Here is a 25,441-nt window from a genome sequence, read left to right as displayed (position 1 = left end):
GCTTTGTTTTGGTGCGGTTTGTTTTCTTTACCATTGCTGTAAGCTTTTTTCTCTTATCATTGGATTCGGTCTGGATATAAAATTACATTACAGATAATGTAATTTCTCCCATTCCTATATTGGAGAAACTAGGTAAGGTAGTAATAGAAAATAAACCCAAAGCAAAGACCAGTGTTTGGAGAGGTAAAAACCATGGAAGTTTGCATTAGGAGGCATGTTTTGGCATGCTATAACACTTCAAAGGTTTTGATGCAAAGAATGGTCTTTGCATGTAGCACAGTCTAATACCAATGTGAAACACTGCCATGAAGTTTTTATTAATTCTCAGATGGTGGACAAACTTGTGAAAAAAAATCTGTTATTTCTACCTGTCTCTTAGACATCCTAATGTCACAGCAGATGGCAGTGTAATGTGGTGGGAGCACTGCTGAGGTACAGCACTGTTCAGAGTCTGGGGAGCTTTACTTGCAGGAGTATCAGCCTACTGGAGGTTATGGTGCTGCAGTCAGTACTCCAGAGGCGTGTGGGGATGACCGTAGTCTACACCATTTAAGGGCATCCATTGGTGACAGCAATATAGATAGGAACTTGAATACCATCTTGAAGCAATAAAAATAAGAGAAAACTAATAAATCAAGTTATGTAATTTTACTGTAATTTATAATGTAAGTGTAATAAATGTGAGCCAGCAAGCAGGGTAACAAAGGAGATGCACAATCAGGAACTCAGTAATGATGTCTGGATCAGAAAGCCCTCAGTTTCATCTCACGAAGGGTCAGTGCTCAGAGGACATTTAACCTGCTTGCCAGTCACAGGACAGACACCAGCTGAAGTAGTCATTGGAATGAGGATTCTTTAACCATGTGTGAGAAAGAGACTATGCTGTGTAGTCCAACTAGTGTGTTACTCAAGGAGCTCTGATTCCATCTTGGCTAAAGAAAATAAAGCTTTTTCTAAAAAGCTGTGTTGGTTGTCCTTGCAGCTTCTAAGGAGACTGGAGTCCCATGGGTTGGAAAGGAAGCAAGGCTCCATTTCCCCATACCATTTTCAAATGAGAGAATGGCTACTGTTAATTGCATTTGAAATACCTTTCAGAAAGATTTTCACTTTCTGGATGGCCTTCAGTGTTGCATACTTAGTCTTTAGTCAAAGATCCATTTCTTATGAGGGAAAATCCCAAAGAAGAAGAAATCCTGAGAAACCGTTTCTTCAGAGTGATGGAGATGAGGGTATTCAACCAAACATTGGCATGTACCAAGTGTTAGCTGCACATAAAGTCTTATGTGGGATTGTCAAAGGGTTCTCCAAGGAGGGCTACATCTGCAGTGGAAACACATTTCCCTGCTGAGATGTAAATGCTAGAACTCATCATCCCACTTGGCAAGCTTCTAACATGGATCACATCACTCTAGATACCACTGGCTATCTTTTTCAACAGTCATCTCCATGCAGATCTTTCATATCTGTTGGGTTTTTTTGACTACAGTTGCCTCTTCCCAAAAGGTTTTCAGAACTTCTGCCACCTGATCTGCACAGAAATGTAGGATGTATTCCATAGGCCATCACAGTGTGGGTCCAGTCAGGCATTTAGAGCTTTTCTTTCTAAAGCAAATCTCTCTCCCATTTTTGACAGAAAATTATCCTCACAATATGATTTCCAAATCTGTAAGTTCCAAGTAAAAACCTGTGGCACAATAAATAAGCAGAAGAAATACTAAAGGATCCAGCTTTGTAGATTGAAGTTTGCTTGCCTCTGTTCATACAGAGTGGCAACAGGCTTGAATACTGAGTTGTCCCTGACCCTGGTGGATCAAATTGTGCATTGTAAAGGCATGCAAAGTGTGCAGACAACCTATTCCTGAAGAATCCATTTATAAGACAGATGATGACATCATGGGTAAAAAAAGCTTATGTTTTAATGAGGAAATGTGCAGCTCAGCAGCTTACTCCTCTTTCAGTGACATCAGAAGCAATATTTCTGTCTCCTGCAAAGGCTCCTTTCAACAGGAGATCCTGCAGTAATGATCCAAAACTAACTTGACTGAGCGTGGCTTTCTCCCCATTTCCTTTCCCTTAGTGCTGGAATCTTTTCATATGGCCTATTATGTTCCAAGCTGGCGATTCAGTGTTGTCCCAGAGTTTCCTTCCCCATGCATTAGTCTCCTAGTGTTTTTGATTTCCTCGATGATGAGCAATGTTTGGTGGAGTTTTTTAATGCATTTAGCCTATCATCTACCGTCCATTGATTAACATTGCAAGTAGCAGCAATTTGGATATATTTGATGTTGCCTTAGAGGGTGTGATTTTGTGGCTTCTTTGAAATAGCTGAAATTAAATATGTATCTGCTGGGTTTGCGACCTTAAGTATGAAGATCTGGGGTGTCTTTTAAAGTAGGTTTCCACAAACCACAAAAAGGCTTGAAGTTGCTCCTTGAATTTCCTTGGTCTTAGTGTTACTTTGGCTGCACTGAGTGCCATGTGCCCACTCTGTCCTGACAACCAGATGAAAGAAAATGTATTGACTGCTTCGACTCATGAACCTTGTATTTTCAGTGAAACATAAATGAATAGTAAATAACCATAAAACCTATTTAATAAATACTCAGCAAAGGAGCTTTTAAATGGCTGAACGTGACCTGCAATGTATAGAAATCTGGCCTTCTTACTGCAGGGATAGACCTCTAGTTTCATTCTTACAGCTTTTTCATGAACAAATTATTTGATCTGTTATTTTTTTTGTAATTTTTTTTTTAATGGGGCAGCATTTATGTGCAGTACTACTTGCCAGTGGGATTATCCTCTGTCTTTTGAAACAGTAAGAAGGATCTGATACCACCAAACTCATTAGTTAACTGCTCTTCTGATCAGGAGCAGCAAAATCACTGTTAGGGAAAGATGTATTCTTCCAAATATGGGAGAATTTCAAGTTACATAAAAGTAGCATTATGGAGGTTTCAATTATCTGTGGTTTTACATCTAAATGTGTGTAGGTGTAACTAGCTTGTTATTCCAGTTCTCAGTCCTGTGAGCTCTGACTGTTGGACTGAATTCCAGCTGCCATGCTTGCAAACAGCAATGGGCCAAAAAAAAAATCTTTGGTTTGTACTAACATAACCCTGCTGTGGGTTTCTGTACATGTAGTTGAGAGAAGTTAAGGAAAACATTTGTGGATCTTGAACAAGAAACATGCAGAACTGAAATTTGAACTGCTTTGTCTGAGCTTTCTTGATGTCAGGCTTTCCAAATGCCTTTTGATTTTATTGACTGTTACTGATATTTGATATCTGTTATTGATACAATGGTTTTACTTTTGTTTGGTTTTTTTCCCCCTTAGCAGTAGATTATGTCTATGTTGGGATAATCAACATGCTACCACTCTCCTGCTGCAGCACTACTAATAGTAGCTGCTTAACCCAGATTCTTTGTCATTAAGCTAGAGGCTGACTACTTTCTGGAACTGGGATGAGTTTCAATGATCTTTCAGTTTAGCTGCAATATTTTCAAATGTCATATGAGTTTGCTGTTTTTTTAACAGAGTATGCTTCTGCTGGGTCACTGTTTGATTACATTAATAGTAACAAAAGTGAAGAGATGGATATGGATCATATCATGACGTGGGCAACTGACATAGCTAAAGGTAAGCATGATGAGCAGTGCATTACTGTCCTACACAGACAGCAGTGAAGTGTACAGCTGGAGATGCTTTCCCTATGAAGTCAGGAAAGCCTTCCTGTACTTCCTTATTCATATTGTAGAAAACCCCCAAACAACCAAACATAACAAAAACAAGCACCAATCACTATGCTTTTTTAATATGTCCTTGGTTATTATGAATCTAAGATAATTTCTGGAGTGAAAAAGGCTTCCGTGAGCCAGTTTTTCTTCTGGCTTGCCCCTAACTCCCAAGAGGATAATTTTGCGGATGTAGAGTAATTATGAGGTAAAGTGCATAATTATCCTTACATTTTATTTGAATTGCGATGTTTAAGGGCTTATTCTCAGCAAACATACTGAAATTCTTCATTTAATAATGCAGAACAAGCTCTTTCATCCTTTGTGTGCTTTGTGACCACACAAGAATTTGTGTAAACTAATGAACAAACAGTAAATTCATATCTTGGCTTCCCTGTGTAGACACAACCTCAGAGAAAATAACTTAAGTATGACATTAAAAAGCATTAACATATCCACACAGATGCTCTGAGAGATATGTGAGCTTTGCTTAGTGTCTTTTACCCAAAGTAGATTATGGGAAGCTTTGCTTCTCCTGCAGTGTTATCAGTATGACATACAGGTATGCCAACTCCTAATGAGTACAATTAATGGGAACCAAAAAACATGACTGTTGACACATGATGGCCATGCTCAGCCTGCCTAACTAGATTGTTCTCTTGTTTTGTGCAGGAATGCATTACTTACACATGGAAGCTCCAGTCAAAGTAATCCACAGAGATCTGAAGTCCAGGAATGGTAAAGTAGCAAAACTGAAACATTCTGGTTTTGCTGTTACCTGTCAATGCGATGTTTAAATCTGTACTTGAGCTTTGTGAGCATGCAGAACTAACTAATGCCTTGGCTGTCATCAGGCTGCACTTGTTGATGCACAGAGAAGAGCATGTTCCCTCCTCTCCATCCTGAGCCTGTCAGCTTTATTATGGTCCCTGACATCATTTACAGCACAGTGAAGGGCTCTTTCATGTTTTGTCTTCCTGACCATGATAGTACCCATCTTATAAGCTTAACTCTTTTCCAATGTAGAAAGGCTGAGTACCAGAAAAGGCTGGTAGACACTAGGCACAGTAGACCGGATAAGGCCCATTGTTTCTTATCTGAAAAATCTTGTCTTTACTGTTTGGGTTCTGACAGATATTGATGCACTCAGTGTGGAGCTGCACTAGTTAGTCTGTACTTAATGAGCATTTATGAAATTTCCTGAACATTGCCTTTTAGCTGAAAGTTTGGCTACTAGCAGTGGGATAGAAGGGTCACAGATTTTAATTATGGACACAGGGAGATAATACTCAAGAAAAATCTCAATCTCACCTCAGTTGTAAGTTTTTTTTCCTTTTGTTGATGAATCTTTCAGAGTGCTTCTTGTTAAGGCTAACTACATCGAGAAGAATGGACTCTTAATTTATTTTAGCTATAGTTATTTTGCTCTCTTAGAACTCAGTAAGGCCTGGAAGCTCTGACATTTATTCAGAGACTTGCAGATACTCAACAGATGTTTTCTAAAGCTTCTCCAGGAAACCAAGACAGTTGTGCATGTTCAGGTGCTGGCTTACCGCATTTTTTTGCTGTGAAAATGTTTTGTGTTTATTTTAAAAAGCATTATTGTAACCTTTTTGGTTTTTTTTTTCATTCGCAGTTGTTATAGCTGCTGATGGTGTGTTAAAGGTATGAGTACTTTAATTCTTTTTAGTCATGTTGCTACTTGACTTTGATGTTTTGACACCTAATGAATGAGGTTGATACTCTAATATCTGGGGCTTTGTTATTTGTTGTTTTTTCCCCAGATCTGTGATTTTGGTGCCTCAAGGTTCCACTCCCATACAACACACATGTCATTAGTGGGCACATTTCCGTGGATGGCCCCCGAAGTTATCCAAAGTCTCCCAGTGTCTGAAACATGTGATACGTACTCATATGGAGTGGTGAGTTCCTCTCGTCTCCCTGTGTGTAGTAGTATGACAGAATTTGTGTGATGCAGGAATAAAAATTCTCAACAAGGGCAACAAACGACATCCCACTTTTTCATGTCTGACCCATAATTTATAATTATGTGCTTGCCAATCATAGGAAGATAGAGAGAAAGATAGTGTCTTGCATGTTTAGTAAGACCTTTGTCAGATTAGATTAGCAGCATGCCAGTTTAGGAAGTGCATGCTTTGCCACAAGTATTCAGCATACATCCAAAGGCTTGCTGGAGCCACTGAATGATCTTTGTCATGAACCTCTACTTGTGTGTTTTAGTGGAAAGAAGAGGAAAAGGTTGTGTTGCTAAGGTTGTGTAAAGATTAACTGATTAGCATTCCACTTTCCATTAAATGAACTGTCACTGATTTGATATTAAAAAGTATACTACTTCTCCATGCTTAATTGTTTAAAAGGCCCTTCTATCATTTGTTGTGAGAACAGAGACTGTACCTCTTCTGGAGGAGGTATGGCTTTGCCATTTTTCTGAAGAGGAAACAATCAGTTATAGTTCATCAGAATGTCAGGTTTGTGGGTACAGTAATGTGAATTACTTCACTCTGTCCACAGTTAAACTCTAACTTGGTTTTGCTGTGCAATACAAAATAGGTTAGAAAAAGCCTTACTGGTCAGACCGATTGTGTGTCTAGTCTCATAGCTGTTCTGTGACAGAGAATAGTAATAAATACTTTGGAGGAAAAAGGAAAGGAAGTGGAGTTGTAGTTTCCATGCATACATGTGTATTAACCATTTTTGCTGTTGTATTCAATGGTGAGTGGCAGAATGACAAATTCTTTCAATATCTGTCAAGTACTGCCTCTTTCTGTTTGAGCTGGGAGGATATATATGTGAGGGAGTCAGTGTGATTTTAAGCTAGCATTTATGGCCATACATAGCTAAACTGATGTCTCAGTGGAAGATAACAGAGAGATCATGTGGCATCGCTTACAAATGAAAAGCCAAAGGTTTGCAAAGGGGGTGGGGGAGGAAAGCCTACATTGGCAGATTTAAAATCCTTGCTTGCTTAACTGAACTAAGTCACAAGCATTAGAGAACACAAGCTAACAAATGTAAATGTTAATGTAAACTGTTACTGGAAGCAATCACATTCCAGTTTCAAAACAAAGCAAAAATATTAGAGGAGAAATTCCAAACATGGTCTTAATAGCTCAAACTGCTCACATAGTCATCTTGGTGTAAATCGACTTTCCGTAACATTCTAGAATTGGGAGAAGGTAATAAATTACGTCATATTTTATCATGTCAGGTATTACCAGAGCTTTGGGAACAGTATGTTGCACATAGTTTATTTTTCCTTGTCTAAAAAATAAAGCTCCTTTGACAGCTCTGTGCTTAGAGGCAAAACTCAACTACTCTCTGGATGAAAACAGTTTAATTTTATTAGAATATTTTAATGTGGTTATGGATCTATAGTGCCACCTTAGTATGCCTAATAATATTTGACCCTCATTTTTTAATATATTGGTTTTGAGATTGTCTTTTATTGTGGGTGGAAGCTTATGAATTCATAAGCACTTGGGAATGAATTAATCTTTTTTGTAACTCCATTCTCAGAACACCCTTGTTTTTAGAGGAGATGCAGGAGTAGAAATGAAGAATGGCAGTGGCCCAAATTCTCCGTTGATGAAATTGCTGACATAATGGGGTTACACCAGTAAGAAGTTGTCCAAATATAATATTGAAAGTTAAAATCTCCCTATAGTGTTAGACTTACAGAGAATTACTTGGGAGACTGAAAACAAAAAATCTTAGAAAGGATATTTTTGTCTCTTCAAATTATTATCACCTGTAAAAACAAATTTTAAAGAATCCCTTTTCAAAGTGTAACATTTGCCAGCAGCTTTTGTGTTAAGAGAGACAAATCTGATTTTCTTCAGTTAAAGTCCTGTTAACAAAGAACAGAATCCTTTCAAATGTAAACTAGTAAGACGCTAGGAATAGATATTCCATTTGCAATATTTGTCGCCTTCCCTGTGGTTTTCTTTTCTGCCTTTTTCTTTTTCTTTTTCATTTTTTTTTCCTGACTGTCTTTTCTTTCTACAAACCAATCTGTGATTTTAAATATTCTGCCAGGAACTTTTTTTCCATGAAGTGTCAAAGTCTTTCTGCAACCTTAAAGGTCTCAGCTGGCCCTCAGCTGAAATGAATTTTCCTCTTTCTGAACAAATGCCTATGTGTTTATAGCTAATGTTCAGATTGGTTTGTCCTACTCTTCATGGATGGTTAAACAGGTCTATATATTCTCTTCAGGATAATATGTAACACTGCCATGAAATGCTAAAGTTAAACGTTCCAAGAGATTTATTACAACACAAAGATGGATCGTGCACTTTCCTTCTGCCATGCTGTGATTCTCTTTTCTAATCCATTTCTAAATCTGTACTCTAAACAACAGATAACAAGTGTTACAAGTGATCAACTCAGAAACTGACTTGCATGTCATTGTTTGTGTTGCTCAAAAATGGATCCTTGCTCTTCTTCCAGATACAGAAGTGTGTGTGGAATGACACAATATTCATTCTAAAGCTGTTTTGAAATCATGAAGATACATGCTTAGAATGTGTTATCCTTACAAAATAGTTTGCACTGTAGTTCAGTGTGTGTGTGTGCATCAGTATAAATGGTTTTAATCATAGAAAGCTCATACAGTGTAGCTGAATTAGTTTAACAATTATGAGAACAAAAAAGTAAAACTTAATTTGCTATAGGTAGCAGAGAGACTGCCATTAAATGTAGCTGCTCTTATGATCCTAGCAATAGTTTGTACAGTGCTTTAGCTATGACAACAGATGCTATTTATAGCGGGAATGTTGGCCAGCTCCTGGGGTTATCCCTTACTCTTTCTGGAAAGAATTATGAGATGTTTAACTTCCACTTGGATCAATGCAGAGAAGACTGACTTAAGGACAGTACAAGAGTGCTCATGCTTTACTTCTGCTAATTGTGATTCCTACTCTCATCTCTGAATCACCTTTTCTACCAAGGAAAAACATTTCTTTCTGTGAAGATATTCAGAGTGTTTGGTTTTTCTCAAATGACTCATTTGGATATTCCCTATCCTGTATGACACTTTGAATCTTTGTTGGCTTTGCACTAGGGTGGACATGCAGGAGGTTTGTTTTGGGTTCTTTTTTCCTTTTTGTTGTTGTCCCATAGTTGAGAGGGTAGGAATTGAAATGCACAGCTGCTCTGACAGAAGCAAGTGTATGAGATTTTTCTGAAGTACTTATAAACCATGTATAGGATTAACATGCATGCATTTGGCTCTGCTTTTGTTTCTTTGTATGCAAAGAAGAGCTGAATGTTCTCAGAGGGCACAGCTTACAAACCACTACATTAAATGGACTTGCTTTGTTTTCCATCATTGTGTCTCGTGTGACTATTTCTCAGTAAGCCCCTGCTGCTCCATCACAGAGATGTGATGTGATCGGGAAAGCAGGTGATACTCACCATCAGAGATGGGAGGGGAAATGAACCATGCCAGTCTCGATTAAATTACAACAGAAATAGAAGATAGAATGATTGCATATGACATGGGCTTGAGAGAGACAGTTCTGGAAAGGAACAGTGTCTCTCACAATAGAGAGGCTGGAGTAGGTCAGGTTGATGTGCTTTTTTCTGCTGCTGAATGACCTTGGGGACAGAAAGAGACAAAGAGGAATGTAGAGGATACCTATTTGCTGCTTTTTAGAAGACTGGTAATGCGTCACTGTAGCTGATGATTCAGGGTAGCTAAGTCATGAAATGAGGTTGAGGCTTTGTCAACGCCATTGGCCTGAATATGAAATGGCATTGTTTAAACATTTTCCAAAACTGTGTAAATAAATACAAGGATTCCTGGCACAACACTATAATATCTTCTACTTCTTTTACTATTAGTGAAAATAAGACATTAAGAAAAATTCTTCATATTGTGTCAGATTGCTGTTTTTATCTTGAACTATGTGCAGTCTTTAAGTGTTTTAAGGTAGCACTGTTGGTTTAGGAAGGCAGTGATCTCTACAGACAGTGGAAATAAATACTAAAAGCATCATGATAGGAACTCAGTGGAAAATGTTCTGCACAGACTTATGTGCATGAATGAAACAAGACCATACTTACAATTTACGGTCTTCTGAAAGAAAGGTAGCAGAGCAGTATAATTTTCCTGCTCAAGGCTCTTGGATACATTTTACATGTTTCATAATGTTCTTTACTTGGCAGATGTATTTAGATGCTCTTCTATCTGATGTGCAAACTTGAGTTTCTTCCCTCTGGTTTCCTAGTACAGTCATACAGATGAGGTGGTTGAGCAAGGCTGCTCAACTGCATGTTTGATTTGGTCCAGAGTCTGAGTGTTTTGTACACTGATCATTTTGTCTGAAGTATATAGCACTGCTAAATTTTTCCTTCTCTCCTAGTTAAATGTCCTTCACTACCAGTAGAGAGATGATAATTAGAATTACAAATTGAGGTGCCTGTTTTGTTGGTTGTTTCCCCCCCCACTCCCACCAAAGGAATTAATTCAGGCAAACAGGAGAGCTAAATACCTCTTAAGATAGCTTTCCCCATATATTTCTTATGTGAGGGGAAACTGCCCTTTTACTTTACTTTTCCAAGATACCCTTACCTTTACTAATCAGTCTTCTGACTCAGGCAGATTTATTTAAATAGGTCTATTGATTAAAGGACCTTGATTAAAGGTCCAACTCTGCTGCATTTTTTTCTGCTTGAGAAGCATCTGCCAGTATTCTTGCATTTTCCTTCTAATTACCTTGATAGCTGGCCAAAATCCATTCAAAATGGTGTAGCTGGAGTAAGCTGGGTACTAACCAAAATAGTGAGGGTCTAGAGACTTGTCTAAAGATCTTAACGCATTAGATCAGATCCTATATAAATGATACGACTTTGTTGGTATATGAACAGCAGAAAAAGTTTGTATGTGGATATTTGTAACAGGATATGTATAGCAGGTGCCAATTACAAAAAATAAATGTTCACAGGTGAAGGTACAAAGTGCCTGTCAATTTGGTTAAACTCCAATATGTAGTCCCAATGGCAGAAAAACAAGTTGGATTCACTGACTTGAAGCCTTTTCGGTGATGCCAAACTCTTTTTCTAGAGTAGCTTAGATTCTGGGGTACTGTGTTACCAAAATGCTAAGAGCACGTGAGATCAGGAGATCTTTTAATGTCTGAAAGTGCGACTGTAAGAGATTGAGAACAACAGAGTAATTTTCCATATGTTGTATACTGTTTAATATAATCACATACTTGGAGATAAGCAAGTACAGTTTTGCTTGCAAAATTCTATTTAACATTTTCATATGAGTAAGATACCTTTTGGCTCGTATCTTGGCTACTGGGAAACAGTATATGCAATCGTATAGAAATATTTTTAAATGCAAAATGTCTACAAAGTAAAGGTATGTCTAGTTGGGACTGAGAAGCAGAGGAGGAGTTCATTGTCTTCCCAAGTCTCAAGTGCTAAATGTGAGCTACGTAGTGTATTAAGAAAGTAAAAAGCATTTTCTATGACTCTCAGAAAATTGCAGACATTGGACCCCACACAATCCAGTTTTTCATCTGGGTTTTCTGTAGAGGAAAAAGCAGAAACGTTCAAATTAATTTAGCGAGAGGATCTTGCACACAAACACTGGTCCAAGTTCCTGCAAATGGAAACTGGTTGCCTGATAATTGGATACAGAATAGTGCTGTATCAAGGTTTAATAATGTATTTAAAATACAAAGTACAGAAATAAAAATTCTTTTCTTTTTTTCTGTTCCAGGTTCTCTGGGAGATGCTAACAAGGGAGGTCCCCTTTAAAGGCTTGGAAGGATTACAAGTCGCTTGGCTTGTAGTGGAAAAAAACGAGGTAAGACTACGTTTCTACATTCAGGTACATAGATCAGAAAACAGTATTGGGGTTTTGCAAAAGACTTTTTCATCTTCTTCAAATTGAAAGTAAGTTCACGCGTATGGAAAGATTAGCAGTAGGAGCTAACACAAAGGGTCAAAGTGATGTTATTCCTCATGAATGGACCCTTTACATCTAATTGTTGCAGCTTCACGTCGTGATGCTGTAGATCAAAAATTGTACAAGTACTGTACTAGTTTCTCAGTCTCAATTGTAAAACCTAGGGGTTTGTTCTTAGTGATGAAAGAAGCCATTGCGTCCAAGGTAGGGGAACAGTTTAACTCCATCTCCTGCGTTTAGGACATCTTTTTACTGGCCGGGAGTTGATATATCTGTAAGAGACCTTCAGCTACTTCAACTTAACTCTCCCAGCAGGAGTCACTATAGTACAAGAAACTGCCGCTTAGATGAAAATTTCAAAAATAAAAGAAGAAAAAATAGTTTTAAAAAAAGAGAGAAATTACAGTTTTGCCACCTACGTTCAACACTACATTGAAGATGAGCTCCTCACTGGTATCGGCAAGGCTGTGGCATAGCTGCAAGCCTCCTCATGCAGAGTCTTTCCATTTCAAAAGCACTTCAGTGGTGTAAACACCGTTTGTACAGTGTCCCCAGCCTCGCTTTTCTTCTCCTCACAAATTGAGGCTTTCAGTTAGTTGGACATGTGAGCATATATCTGAACACATAGTCCCTTGATATCAAAGACAGTAACTACATATAAAAAACATTTAAAGTTGCGACTGTACCACACACAGACAAGCATGGAAATCCTCCACAAAGATGAAACCTCCTCTATCTAGACACAGTGGAAGCTTGGGAAACATTACAATGGCGAGGTAGTGGCTGTACAATACAGATTCCTATTATTCTACATAAACTGTTTCTCAAAATGCTTCAGAGTTAAACAGAGGAGTTAGGTTTCCTCCTCTTAGGTTAATTTTTTTTTTGTTGGTGGTTTTTTTACTCTGTCTCTTTTTTTTTCCTTCTATTTGAGGACTGGATTAATTCCAGTGAGTGATTCTATGATACAGCAATTAGATGGAAATGCTACGCTAACAGTGTGAAGATAAAGACTGTGGTCTTCTGTGGTCTTTATCAGAGCAGAAGGCACAAGGAGACTCTTGCAGTTTAGGAAAAGCCTCATACATCAGTTTGAAGGAGGAACCACAAAGCCTTCCACCGACAGCATTTCTTTCCTATACCTACCATGTACAGATTTATGTAAGGGGTACAGGGTGGCATTGGGAGTGTTGTAAAGAGATGTAGACAATCACTGGAAGATGTTGGAAGGTACAACACTTTCCTCTGTAGTTTTTCAGAGCAAGAAACTGTCTGAAATATAGTATAAACAAACTGTGGACATGATGACTGTTTTATTCATGGCAGAAGAAAACTAAGGGGTGGCATTTTCAGAGACAGATGCTTTTCTGACAGATACCACTAGCCTGTTGCTACCATCTTCTCTGGAAGGTTGCCAGGGAGCTTAGAGGGCATTAACACTTACTTACATAATTTTTATTTTTGCTGTCCATGACTTAGGAACATGCCCAGCATAAGCCTTGTAAGATACAATTCTTCGTAATTTCTATGTCCCAGCGCAAGTGTGGGGCTCAGATTCTGCTCACAGTTCAATCTGTTGACATCAGTGGTGTTGCATGGTTCCAGTTCACCACAGAATTGAATCGCTGTTGAGCGCGCCCTTCATTTTTTGCACTGCAAGGCTCTTGTTGAAATCAGTGTGAAACTGAAGGCAAATCCTAATCGCATAGGGGGAAAAGTCTCCCTTTGCAAAGCTTGAGCCCAACAAATGAAGTGGATTTTAATTATTCTGTATGGGTCTTTTTCAATTCCCATAATTTCACAATACTATGTTAATCTGGTAGAGTTTCTACATAGCCATAGATGTTTTACTCCAGAAAAGAAAAAACGTGAGAGTTCAGATTACTCTAGCTGTGATCTCATAATAAATTACCACTGAGAAATGTTATCTTTATCAAAATACGACTCTCTTGGACCTGCTACCTCTATGATACATGACAGGTGACATTCAGCACAAGTGAGACACCTGTAAGTGCTGAGTGCAACTGATTTCCCATCTTCTGGAACAGTGAGGGTTACAAACAAATACTGTAGCAAGACTAGCCAGTGTATTTTTAGGCTAATGACTCAACTGGAGATCAAGCACCAGTACAATTTGTTTATGCATTGTACAAATTTTTGTGTATTTCCTGTACAGAAAGATTTGCACCTTAAAATATTACATTATTTTAATAATTATACTGCTGCAGTGGCCTGGCTCTGTATCTGATGTTTCCGGTATTCATGGTGTTCAAATGCTTGTGCAGCAGAATTTGTTAGCTCTCACTTTGGCTGCTGTGGCTTTTAGGGCTTTTAAGGTCACATTACAGTAATATAATGGTAACTTGTTCTGCTTTGCTTCTGAAATGCCAGGAGTAGGACAGGTCAGAGGGTCTTCCTGGCAGGCTGATCTGAGTAGGACTGTGATACCTGTAATATCTGTAATACCTCACCTGTTACAGGACAGGGAACCCTTTTTCCAGCCTGACTTCTCCTTTATTTGGACCCATTTTCACTGAGAAGCTGGCAGTTTACCTACATATTTTTTAAATTTAGTATGAAACATCTGAAGTCAGTTAACTGCCTCAGCAGTAGCACAGGCATTCCCTTATATATGTAACGTTGTTGAGATGCTCATTTAATCTCAACCAGAGAGGCTTTGGTGTCTAGGTGGGTGTATATGAGAATGGATTTGCTTTTAGGCAGTCCATTATGAAGGCAGATTCTTTAAAAGTCCTCTAAGACTGACTGAGGGAGTGTTTTTGTAGTTTAAAACTCTAAGCAAGAGAAACCAAATAATCTTCAAACAAATTTTCTGTAGTCAGTGGTCCTGGCTATAAGCAGCAACTCCTTGTCTTCGGTCATCAGGAAATATTTATATGGGTTCACTGTGCTCTGTGAGTGCTCTCCGAGATCTGCATGTCCTCATTAATCCTGCTGACCACAGGCTCATGAAACATCTCTTATGTCATGTAGAGCTTCGCTTAACTCTTTTTAAACTCACTTAATGTTATCTATATTTCATCCATTTGCTATATCAGAAGTAAATATAATATTGTACAACTGGATCCTCTGTGTGGGAGAAATTAAGGCAGAGTGTGTATTATATCTATCATGCAGATAACCTCCACAAACTATTATGTTTTAGTATTAAAAGTTGTTTGCCTCGTTTTCACTTCCTTGTCTCTGAGTTTTCCTAAGCAACTCCATTTGTGCATTTGTTCCATTCCTTCTTTATAGCTCTATTAATTAATTGGTATGTCTTGCTAGTGTTAGTAGTTTTGCTTTTTCATTTTAATATGCCAATCCTCAGTATGCATTTAAAAGGAAGAAGAGTGGGTTTACTTTTTTTAATTGCATTGCTTTTCTAGGAAATCTGTTAGTAGCAGATTAAAGGAGAATGCTTCCTATAACCGGTATGTTCTCTATCCTTTAGAGATTAACCATTCCAAGCAGTTGTCCCAGAAGTTTTGCAGAACTAATGCACCAGTGTTGGGATGCTGATTCAAAGGTACTTTATTTTGTGCTTGATATCTACACCACCACCTCCTACCTTATTCTGGGGACAAATCCCATCTAATGCTATTGTTGCATGCCGGTACAGACATTTCTTCACAAATGTAGCTGAGACTGTCTTTTCTTGTAATGTGATTACATATTTGTTCCTAAATGTCTCTATCCCTTTTAATCAAGAGTTATTATGCTACTGACCTACCTGACTACTCAAGACAATGCCTGTAAATAGGGTGAAATGGCAAGAATGTAGCCATTTTGAAGAAGGTGAAAAATTGACCTTTTATTTTTTTTTCAGTAGTCAGTAGGTAATCATTCTCAGATGTATGTGAGCATCACATATGAAATGCCTATTTCAAGGTCCAACTTTGATGACTTCCTTGTGTTGAAAACATGTAAAGAATAAGTTAATCCATAAAATGCATGTAGGAACAGCAGTAACACATTCAAAATTAATCTTAAACCTTTCCTAGTTTTTACCCTTAGGACTTTGAATGATAGGCTTTGTAATGACTATACTGTAATGATATAATAATAGAATTATTGTAATATACTGTTTAACCTTGCAAATGGAGTTAAAGAGCTAAACCATTGTCATTATTAATCTGTCCCTATGAGAATTTGCCAAAACAGAAATTAAAGATAGTTTGCTTTTGTAGATTATGAGCGTTACCTTCTTTAAACTGACTGTACTACCACCCTGTTATACATAAAAGTGGCTGGAAAGAGCCTGTGGACGTACTAGCTTTATTACCAAATAGTAGCATCCGTTCCCTTGCCTATGAAGGGAGAAGGGTGGGTCAGGAAAGGAAATGATGCTCCTTTTCTCAAGTCACCTTTCCCAAGGTGAATTATGGTGCTTAGGTGCCCTAAAGCTGGAATTTGTTATCAGCAGTGAATAGTGAAGAGCAATATGAGAAAAGGGATTTGCCCTCTTGGTTTCCTCTTTTTTTTTTTGGCAGAACTTGCTTTCCCACGGAATTGATGATCTCTGTGGTTTCCACATGAACACCCATTTAAATGCCATTTCCCTAATATCTTCATCTTTATCCTTTCCACAGAAGGAAGCAAAGAAAAATTCTTTGACTCTTTGAATGTACAAGTAGACTGTTTTAAGTTCTGAGTCTGTCATTACTGAAGGGCACTTTCCAGTAGTAACTATGTATCTTTAATAACTACTCCAAAGCAGACGCATCACTACCAAATGCCACAGAATAAGAATTGTTGGAGATTCTTTTCTGTTATCAAAGGACATACTAGATCAACTCACTCTCTGGTTTGCTTTAGCCACATATATATAAGTGTCCAGAAGGCTATTGCTGTTTTTTAAGGAGAGGGAGGGATCCGCATGTCATAGAAGAAAGATGCCTTATCCATCAGGCTGAGTTCTGTCTGCCCAAGTAATTCAGCTAGGTAGATGTGGGCTGATTCCTAGGAGCATTACTCCCAGAGGCATGTCTCATGTGGGCAAACAATGACTCTCACGTTAGATGGATTTTTCTGACAGTCTGCTTTTTGCTCTTTTTTCATGCAGCTTCTTTCCTGTTAGGCAATTATAAATGCTTTGTTCACATGACTGAAATGGAGTAATCTCTGGCCACAGTTTGGGCATGTGACTTATTCAGTCACGTGTTGGGAAAGGATCGCTACTTACAGCTCTCCAAATGCCTTGATAAAGGCTGTGTGGCCTGCATGAGCCAAAAGATGGAGCACGCTCCTCTAAAATACTGCTCTGTGTAATGTTCTCTTTTTGCCAGGATTAGCTTTAGCAAATCAGATAGTTGATGCATGAACAAGTTACTGAAGGTCAAGCAGGGGTGAGCTTGAGGATGTCAGCTGCTCAAAAGCAATTGCTAATGTGCATACTTTTAGCCTGCAGAAAGCATGAGGTTAGGATTCTTACCCGTCAGGAGAGAGAGAGGTGAGTTTATCATGGAGCTAAGGAATACACTTGGAGAGTTGCTGCAGGGCAGCTGGTGTGTCAGACACTGTTCACACCATAACATCCTCATGGGAATGGCCAGAGTTACTGATTTTGCTTTGAATTCTTACAAATTTCTTCTTATGTGGAGAAAAATGTCAGTAGTGCATTGGTCCATAAGGTATTTGTAAAAGTAGTCTTTATACAGTGCTGTGCTAGTCGAAACAAATCCTGGTGAGTTCAGAGCATCCTACTAAAATGTTAATTGCTAATTCTTTTAAATCAGTAATTATTAAAGAACAATCTCTGTGGTAACTAACTATCTTAAAGAACTACTTTCACTTGTTAAAATCCCTACTAAACAAGGTACTTTTGCATGGGTACTAGATAATTGTACAAACAAGGTTGCACATCATTGATGCTGTTGTCTACTGGGGATATTTGCTTTTGAAACACAGGTGAGTAGTTCTTTCTCATTTCATTTGTCCCTTTAGTTTATCCCCACTTTAATGTCAAAAATATTTATAAATTACTGAATATTTTAACAGAAATCAGAACCTTTAGAACAGAGAAGCAGCAAAAAATCCATGTGGATTAAATATCCTGGATTTCTGCAAATCTCTTCAGTAAGAAATATTGAGTGGAAGGAAACAGTGAAAACTCTAGCTAGAATTATTTCTAGAGGGGCATATATTCTAAAGATTTTTGTATGAGACATCACAGATATAAAGGGAAACAATTGTCAAAGACGACTCATGCCTTGATATTTTAAGAATGTGGTATTAGGGATGACTTGAGATGCCTGACTTTATAGAAAGTGCTAAGCAGTCATCTACCAAAAATACATTAAAACAAACAAACAAAAGCTTAGCTTGGGTTTCCAGTTTCAACAGTCACTTCTTGCCAGTTTTAAGCAAGGTATGAATCTGCATTTAGAATGCATTTATTAAATCTGAAATTATCCTTGCCATAGGGGAAGAAACCAACAAAACCCACATGGTAGTGTATGCTTGTGTCTTCATATCGGCTTCACCTCCAGGCAAAGCTGGTACCTGTAAATCTGGCTAGTGGCTGTTGACAGAAACTGAACAACCAGGGGTGCACAAGCTTTGTCAGTACTACGTGACTCTGCCTCTATTGCAGCTGTAGCTGTGTAACTCAACAGCTCCTTTGCCTGTAATGTAGGACCCAAATTGTGTGTGTTGCTGCTCCTCCCAAAATGGTCAGTTGGTGCTTTCACCCACCCCTTGTAAAACCCCCTGTTCTCTGTCATCTCTTACTTAGCTTGGTAGTAGTTAGTGTTGACTGTGCTCACTTTGTGACATCCCTACCTTGTACTTCCCATTATGCCCCTGAGGAATAGGGAGCAAGCAAAACTCACAGAATTGTTTTGTAAGTCATAGAATGGCACAGGTTGGAAGGGACCTCTGGAAATCATCTAGTCTGACCCCACTGCTAATGCAGGTACACCCAGTAAAGCCATAAAATATTGCAATTTATGCAGCATGACAATATTTTCCCTTCATCTCTTCCTGAAAATGGAATTGGTTTAGTACAGGCACATTACATACCAGCCAGTCCATTGGACAGTATGTAGCAGTAACAGTAACCCTGGTGTATTGGCGGGGGCCTGTATCTCCTGTCTGACAGTTTATTCTTCATTTGGGAAGCTCTTGAATAACCTCAACAGTTCACATCCCCTAAGGTGGTTACACGAGATGCAGCTATAGCATGAAGTGTGCCAGCTGTCAGAAGATTGCCCCAAAACTGCACCGGAGTTGTCCATCCTGGTTGGTAGCAGGGATGAATTCTGTGCTCTCTACTCCCAGCATAGCACAATCCCTGATGGGGGAGGATCATGCCCTTCCAGGATATGTTCAGATGTTCTGATCAGCTGTGGCAGGTCTAGCAGCATCATGCCTGTAGAGTAAGGACTGCTACCTCCGCCAGCTCCCCTGTAAACACAGGGAAACCCTCTTGAGTGTTCACACTGGGACTAGATCAACAAGTGCAAGAAATGTGCTGCTGAATAGGTTCCTGCTGCTGTGTTGCTCCATGGATGCTAGGCTGGGGGCCATATTGCATAAGTGTGTGGTGGCTGGGGCAAGAGCTGTCTGTTGTAAAGGAAATCTGCATAGCTCATCCAGCTGCCCACTGCATGAAGTCATGGAGATGGACCAAAAAATGACAGACAGAGCCCACATTTACAGCCAAATAGCACAGCATTACAGTATAAGAGAGCTTGTCTCTTTTTTTGTTATGCATTTGACATTTCTTCATGCTATTTGACATTTAAAATAAAGAAAATGTCTTTCTTTTATAATGTGGAAATCACTTGGATCTCCCAGGGAGAGACACCTCAGCATTGTTCCTAATTGTTTTTGTGCTCCCAAATTAAAATGCACGTTTTAATTGCGGCATCTGTAATTTTAGCAGAAATGGTATAATTACAGGCATGATAGAGAGAGAATGTGCATCATCCCCTTATTATGTATCTACATTTTGTTTCAGCCTTTTGTCTCAACGTTGTCTGGGGTCTGTCAAACAGACTAACAGTCAGCACTCTCTCAAGAAACACATTTAACTGTGGCTTTTTCAGTTGTTATCCTACTTCGTAGCTTCCTTTTGGGACTAAGGGGAAAGTAGAAAATACAAAGAAGTTTTAACGGCTTTCTGTGAGTATGGAGCACAGTGGGAGAGCCCTGGAACAGAAAGTCCAGTAAATGAGCTTGGGACAGAAGAGCACAGACACTGCTGACATGAGCTCAGCTGCTATGCGAGGCATCCTCGTCTAACCTCACTCTTCATCTTCCATGGCAGCTCTGGAGGTAGCTAAGTGAGAGGTTTTTCCAGAAAGTGTCTTTTCCTGCAAGAGGGGAACTGCAGCCAGAAACCCATTTTTGGTGCTTGTTAACACATAAAAGACTTTGGGTTACTCCTTTAAAAGGCCATCTCTCTAACTACCAGTTGCTAATGGGTTCAGCCTTCTCTTTTTGGATGCATTTGCCTTCTTAGCTTGAGGAAAACTTTATTCTTTAGAATTAAGAATCTCAGTGGTTGTTGATGCTACCTATATTATCTGATGCTCTTGCTGAGCACCAAAGGGTTTTACTGGCAGGTATAGGAAACTAAGGTAAGTCTTAAGGCCTGCTAGTTTTTGTGACTTCCCAATGAACTTCTTCTTCAGAGAGAAGAAAGTAAAAAACTTGTTGACACATTTACAGTCCTCTTGTAGGATGTTGGATTCAGAAAGCAGCATCCCAAATTCTGACGCTTGCAGTCTTTCAGCCAAAAAAAAATCCAGCAGATACTTTTACACAGTAGTAGTTGTATATGAATGCAAATGCCATGTTTTCTTTTGGTGTTTCTTTGTCTTTAGAAAAGGCCATCTTTCAAGCAGATCATTTCAATCCTGGAATCTATGTCAAATGACAGCAACCTTCCAGACCAGTGTAACTCATTCCTGCATAACAAAGCAGAGTGGAGGTAAGTTTCTTCCTCTCAACATGAAATTAGGTGGTTTTTCTTTGAAATGGTCTAAGGCCATTTTTTTTTCCAGAAAGACACTGTACTCAGATGATATTTGGTAGAAAATAAGCTGTGCTTGAGGCATTTTTAGAGAGTAACTTACTTGGCTGTTTTTCAGGATTGTCCAGAATGTTATGAAACCTGTATCAGGAGCAAATATATTTAGCTGTACCCTATATTTATTGTGACACTGATTTAGATATAATGATATATATGGTTTTGTGATTAATATCTTTTGACTAATTACGCTTTTTCAGTCAATAGCGTGAGGGTGAAACAACTGGGGTATAGATGTGTTTGATGTGATTTGCATAGAAAGTTTGGGGTTTGGAAAAAAAAAAAAAGATAAACAGCATTAAAAAAATAATCTCAACTCAACCCTCCATTTGTCTTGTCTGTGTTCTGCCATTTTTTTGTGCATTCTCTCCCTTGTCTTGACTTGGCGCCCATGCATTCAGCATAAACCCAGGGCAGCCCTGTTTTTACATAGTGCTTTGATTGTAATTTTTATTCATAAGTGCTTATAAATGCAAATGAGATTTGAGAAAACTTTCTTACATGACATGGTTTTACAGTAGAGGTTTCAGCCTATTTTCTCTCTGTTGCCAAAAGTTCAAAAGCCTGTTCCCAAAGCTTGTTTGTCGGCTAGAAAGCTGCTTCTGCACAGTACGTCCTCCTGTTTGTAAAAGTGAAAACAGATCTGCATAGGCAGATTTTTACCAGACGATCTTGCCTCAGTCTATATTAAGAAGCGTTGGCTCTGCTCCAGGTAAGCTGGGAGCAGAAATAACAGAAAGATTCCCTGCCTGCAGCCAGCACAGGGATCGGAGAAGCCTGGAGCAGGGGTGGGTGCAGGGTGGTAAAAAGAGTACACGGGAATGGGGTTTGTATCAGACCCGGTTTCCCACGTTTCCTCCGTAGACATGCACTGAAAAGCAAGATGCACGGTTTTAATCGGGTGAGTGGAAAAAGTGAGCTGGAGATGGGCCGCTCCCCGGTCACATGGCGGGAGTATAAATAGCCTGTGCCAGGACCGAGGCTGCTCCCGCCCGGACTCGGCGGCAGCCAGCGGCCTCGGGCGGCGGTGGCGCGCCACCTGCTGGCCACAGCGCCGACATGCGCCTCACCGTCGCCCGGCCGGGCCCGGGACAGGGACCAGGCCGCGCTCAGCTCCGCCACCTCGCAGCACTGTTGAGTGCCCCCTCCTGCCAGTACCCGGCTCTCAAGTGTTTGTCAGTGATGTGCTTTTATAGTGTATAGGTGTGCCCCCAAATCCGCGTGCGAAGGCTTGAGACAAGCGTCGGGTATTTAAAATACAGAAATTTGTTTCTTGGGCATCATTATTTATGCAGACTATGGACATCATATGTTGGTTTTGGTAGCAGAGTACAAGGAGGATTGGAAGAAAAATATTCCCCAGTGAGGGGTTTCTTACACACTTCTGTACAGTAAAAAGAATTGCTTAAAAGATGAACACATACTCATATTCTGTTAGGAAAAAACAAATAACTAAAAGCTATGCTTGTTGCCATTTGGTAACATTAAAATTCTCTTACTAAACTGATTCATTTCTTGGAGTGTGACTCAGGTAGCCCAAGTATTTCTTGCAAATTTTATTTTGATGAACTTAAATTGCTGAGATGAAGAATGGCTATCACAGTGTTAATGAAAAGGCATATAGAAACAAAAGTTTCATAGAATGGTTTGGGCTGGAAGTGACCTCACAGAAAAAACTTCTTGCTGTGGAGGTTTGTTTTGAAGATAAACTTGGCATATTTTGTTTGGAAAAATAAAGAACTGGGAGAGAAGAAAATATGAGAGAGAAAATACAAATTCCTGATGGCGCATGATTTGCCTGAAAGCAATGATGATTTCTAAATTAAGCAGAAATGAAAACACAAAGTGCAGATAGAACTCAAGTTGTATGGAAAGTTGCTCAAGCTGGGCGAGGGAGGCACCTTCTTACCTGAATTCTAGTAACAGCTGCCTTCCTTGGTGCAAAAGCTCTGTCTGTTCAGAGATACTCATGAAAGGTAAGCCAAATTATGGGAAGTACACAAAAACCATGCAAGTAGATGAAAACTTGGGTTGACAAAGGATAAACTAAAGCAGGCTGAGACCATTTCTGAGAACATTTGTACCAAAGTTTAATGTGTTTTAGCTTCTGCATTGAAAAAAGTGATTTGCAAAGAGATTTGAACTAGCAATAGAGAAAGAATGAAATATATTACCAAGAAATAGGGAATTTTAATGATGCCTGGCTATCAGAGCCCTGGAGAAGGGTGGGCTTAGAAAAAGCAAAGGTTACGCTTGTTCCTTTGAGGGACCTCCAAATTAGTCATCCAGATATTGCACTTTCACAGGGGCATTGCACTTACTCAGCAATCAAAGCCCAGAGAAGCTTGATTACATTTTCCCCCACTCTTAAAAAAAAGTCTAGGTGAGGTTCTTTTATTATAGAGACATGCGAAAAATGCATCTGTAACAGCAAGTAGCCAGAGTCCTCAACATCTCTGACTGGTGTGAAAACTGAGAATGGGCTGAGTCTATATATAAGTGACAGAGGTGATAATATAAATGACACTTTGACGTATCTTTAATGTGGCCTTACTTGCAACATTTACTGCTTTTTATGTTTATATTAATAATTCATTGTAATTTGCCTAGTCTATAATTTCCTTAAAGTAATTCAGTATCTTCACATTTTTATTATTTAATCAAACAGGGGCACTGTGTTACAACTAAGTTGCACAGTTCTGCCTTATGTTTAAGTTCCTATTCAGTGATCTTTTTGGAGCTCTTTCGCAAGTCACTTTTATTACAGTAGAAAAAAATTACTATTGAGGTAATGATGTTCCAATTCAGTGAGAAATCACATTTATCTGCATTTAGTCATATATACTAACAGCATTTCTCCCTCCATCCTCTTCCCAGAAGTGGCTGTTCTAATGATTAAAATAGTCTATTAGCAATACTTATATTAGTGTATCAGTAGTAATTCAAGACTTAGAAACAAATGCCAGCCATTGTTTATAATCTGTGACTGTTTCCCACTGTAGTATCTAATAATACAGTGTATGTTCTTTGGTGTCGCAGAATGAGATTATTCTAGAAAAGCCAGTAAACTCAAACTGCAGAAGCAAACAAATTCACATGCCCTACCATGTATAATGTTTCAAACTGCTTCATTTATGAAGTAAGACTCATTAACTGGGCAATGTAGGGTAGCTTTCTCTTTAATTACACAGTTTTATTATACAGTGGAATTATTTTTCAGAATACAACTGTTTTCACAGACTGACCTTTTATTATATGAGATGTTTCTGTCTAATGAGGAGAGGCAATTACAGTGCAAACCAGACTTTTGACGTATAGAAAGCTGCTGTTACCAGGACCTTCCTAGTGCAGAATGTTATTTGAAAGATAATTTTTAAAATATGCAAATGAAGTTAACACAGTTGTTTACAAGTAGTAGTGACGTTGAGAGACAAACTAAGAAAAGCAGCACTTGCAACTATCTTTCAGTTGCTCTGTAGTTTCCACAGTAGACGTGTTAGTAGCATAGTATGTGTTGCTCCTGAGAGAAAGGGTTTATGATAGGGAAATGAATGTTTGGAGAGGAGTCACTTTCTGATCTTCTGTCAAGTGCTTTTAGTTTTGTTTCCTTATTGTGTCTTTATTGGGGGTGTGTGTGATCACTTTCCACCCAGCACAGAGATAAGCCTTGACCTTTTGCATGCCTAAATATGAGAGAATTTTGCTTGAAGTCTGAAGCATAACAATTGTAAGGGGCATTTTTTCTGATGACCACATTGAGCAGCATGCTCAGCAGGATTTAAGTGTGATAAATGCCCTTGCCCCAGGTGGCTGATTTTTGCAGTAGAATTAAAAGTGGTAGTAGAGTTTTCTAGTTATTCCACCTCTGTATCATTTCAGTGTACTTTGCAGCCATTGCTTTCTGAGAGAGATGTTATTGAAATATGATCTCTATAAATAATTTGAAATATTTAAATTATTTTGTTTATTTATGATAGGGTATTTGGATATGCATTTCTGCACAATGAGAGCTCAAACTCCTTTAGGTTGGTACTTGAAAAAAGCTTAATCATTCCATGCTTGGACAGGAGATCTACAAGAAGAAATAATTCTCATTTTTTTACACATAGACACACGCAGACACACCAGCCCCCCAAAAATAAAATGTGCGCTTATGAAGGGAAAATGTTGTGAAAGTTTGAGGAGGAGATTTGGTATTGTGGAGTCTGAGTAGCTATCTTTAGAGCTCTCCTTAGGATCTGTTTCCTTAGAAGCTGTCTCTCTAGGAAGAAAATGAAATGCTGTGATGGACTATTCCCACAAAGTGAGTAGGAAACACTTGAAAATCAGGACACAGGTGGCAGGCAGTGCACAGTCTCCCAAACAGTCAAAGAAACCGCTTGCTAAATGTTAATACAACCTCTGATACAAAGTCTAGCTTTTTCTTTGGTTATCCCCTAAGCAAAAGATGTGGCTGGAATTCAGTGATGGAATTATTTTTCTGTACTTTATACACCCATGCATTTGTAGGGCAAAACTTGTTAAAGTCAGAATTTCCAGGAGCAGTTCAATTTCTGTGTTTAAAAGATACTGCCCCTCTGAAAGCATGTCAAAAGAAACCACTTTGTTAAGGCATGAGGTAAGTGCAGTGCAACGCAATAAAGAGAGCTTCTTACAGTACTGCCTTCACTTCCTGCCTTTCTTATTTTTCACACTTTACATCTATGCTTGAAGCAGAAGCAGAGAAAAGTAAA

At 38.9% G+C, this 25,441-nt stretch overlaps 1 protein-coding gene across 3 annotated transcripts in view; it reads left to right on the top strand.

Moving 5' to 3' along the window:
- Window positions 1-25,441, top strand: part of MAP3K20 (mitogen-activated protein kinase kinase kinase 20) — an 89,870-nt gene that overhangs the window by 31,028 nt on the left and 33,401 nt on the right. For all 3 annotated transcript variants that reach the window (XM_068138558.1, XM_068138559.1, XM_068138560.1), the window contains 7 exons: window positions 3,536-3,637; window positions 4,405-4,470; window positions 5,369-5,397; window positions 5,517-5,654; window positions 11,483-11,569; window positions 15,126-15,200; window positions 20,503-20,609. In XM_068138558.1, the coding sequence (XP_067994659.1) occupies window positions 3,536-3,637; window positions 4,405-4,470; window positions 5,369-5,397; window positions 5,517-5,654; window positions 11,483-11,569; window positions 15,126-15,200; window positions 20,503-20,609 (604 nt within the window). The remainder of the gene's footprint in view (window positions 1-3,535; window positions 3,638-4,404; window positions 4,471-5,368; window positions 5,398-5,516; window positions 5,655-11,482; window positions 11,570-15,125; window positions 15,201-20,502; window positions 20,610-25,441) is intronic.

Source organism: Melanerpes formicivorus, unplaced genomic scaffold, assembly GCF_026170545.1.
Source record: "Melanerpes formicivorus ecotype bairdi unplaced genomic scaffold, bMelFor1.0.p_v2 SCAF_5, whole genome shotgun sequence".
In the NCBI taxonomy this organism is placed as follows: domain Eukaryota; kingdom Metazoa; phylum Chordata; class Aves; order Piciformes; family Picidae; genus Melanerpes; species Melanerpes formicivorus.
The sequence above is the reverse complement of the archived record's forward strand: the minus strand, read 5'-3'. Positions and strand labels throughout refer to the sequence as shown.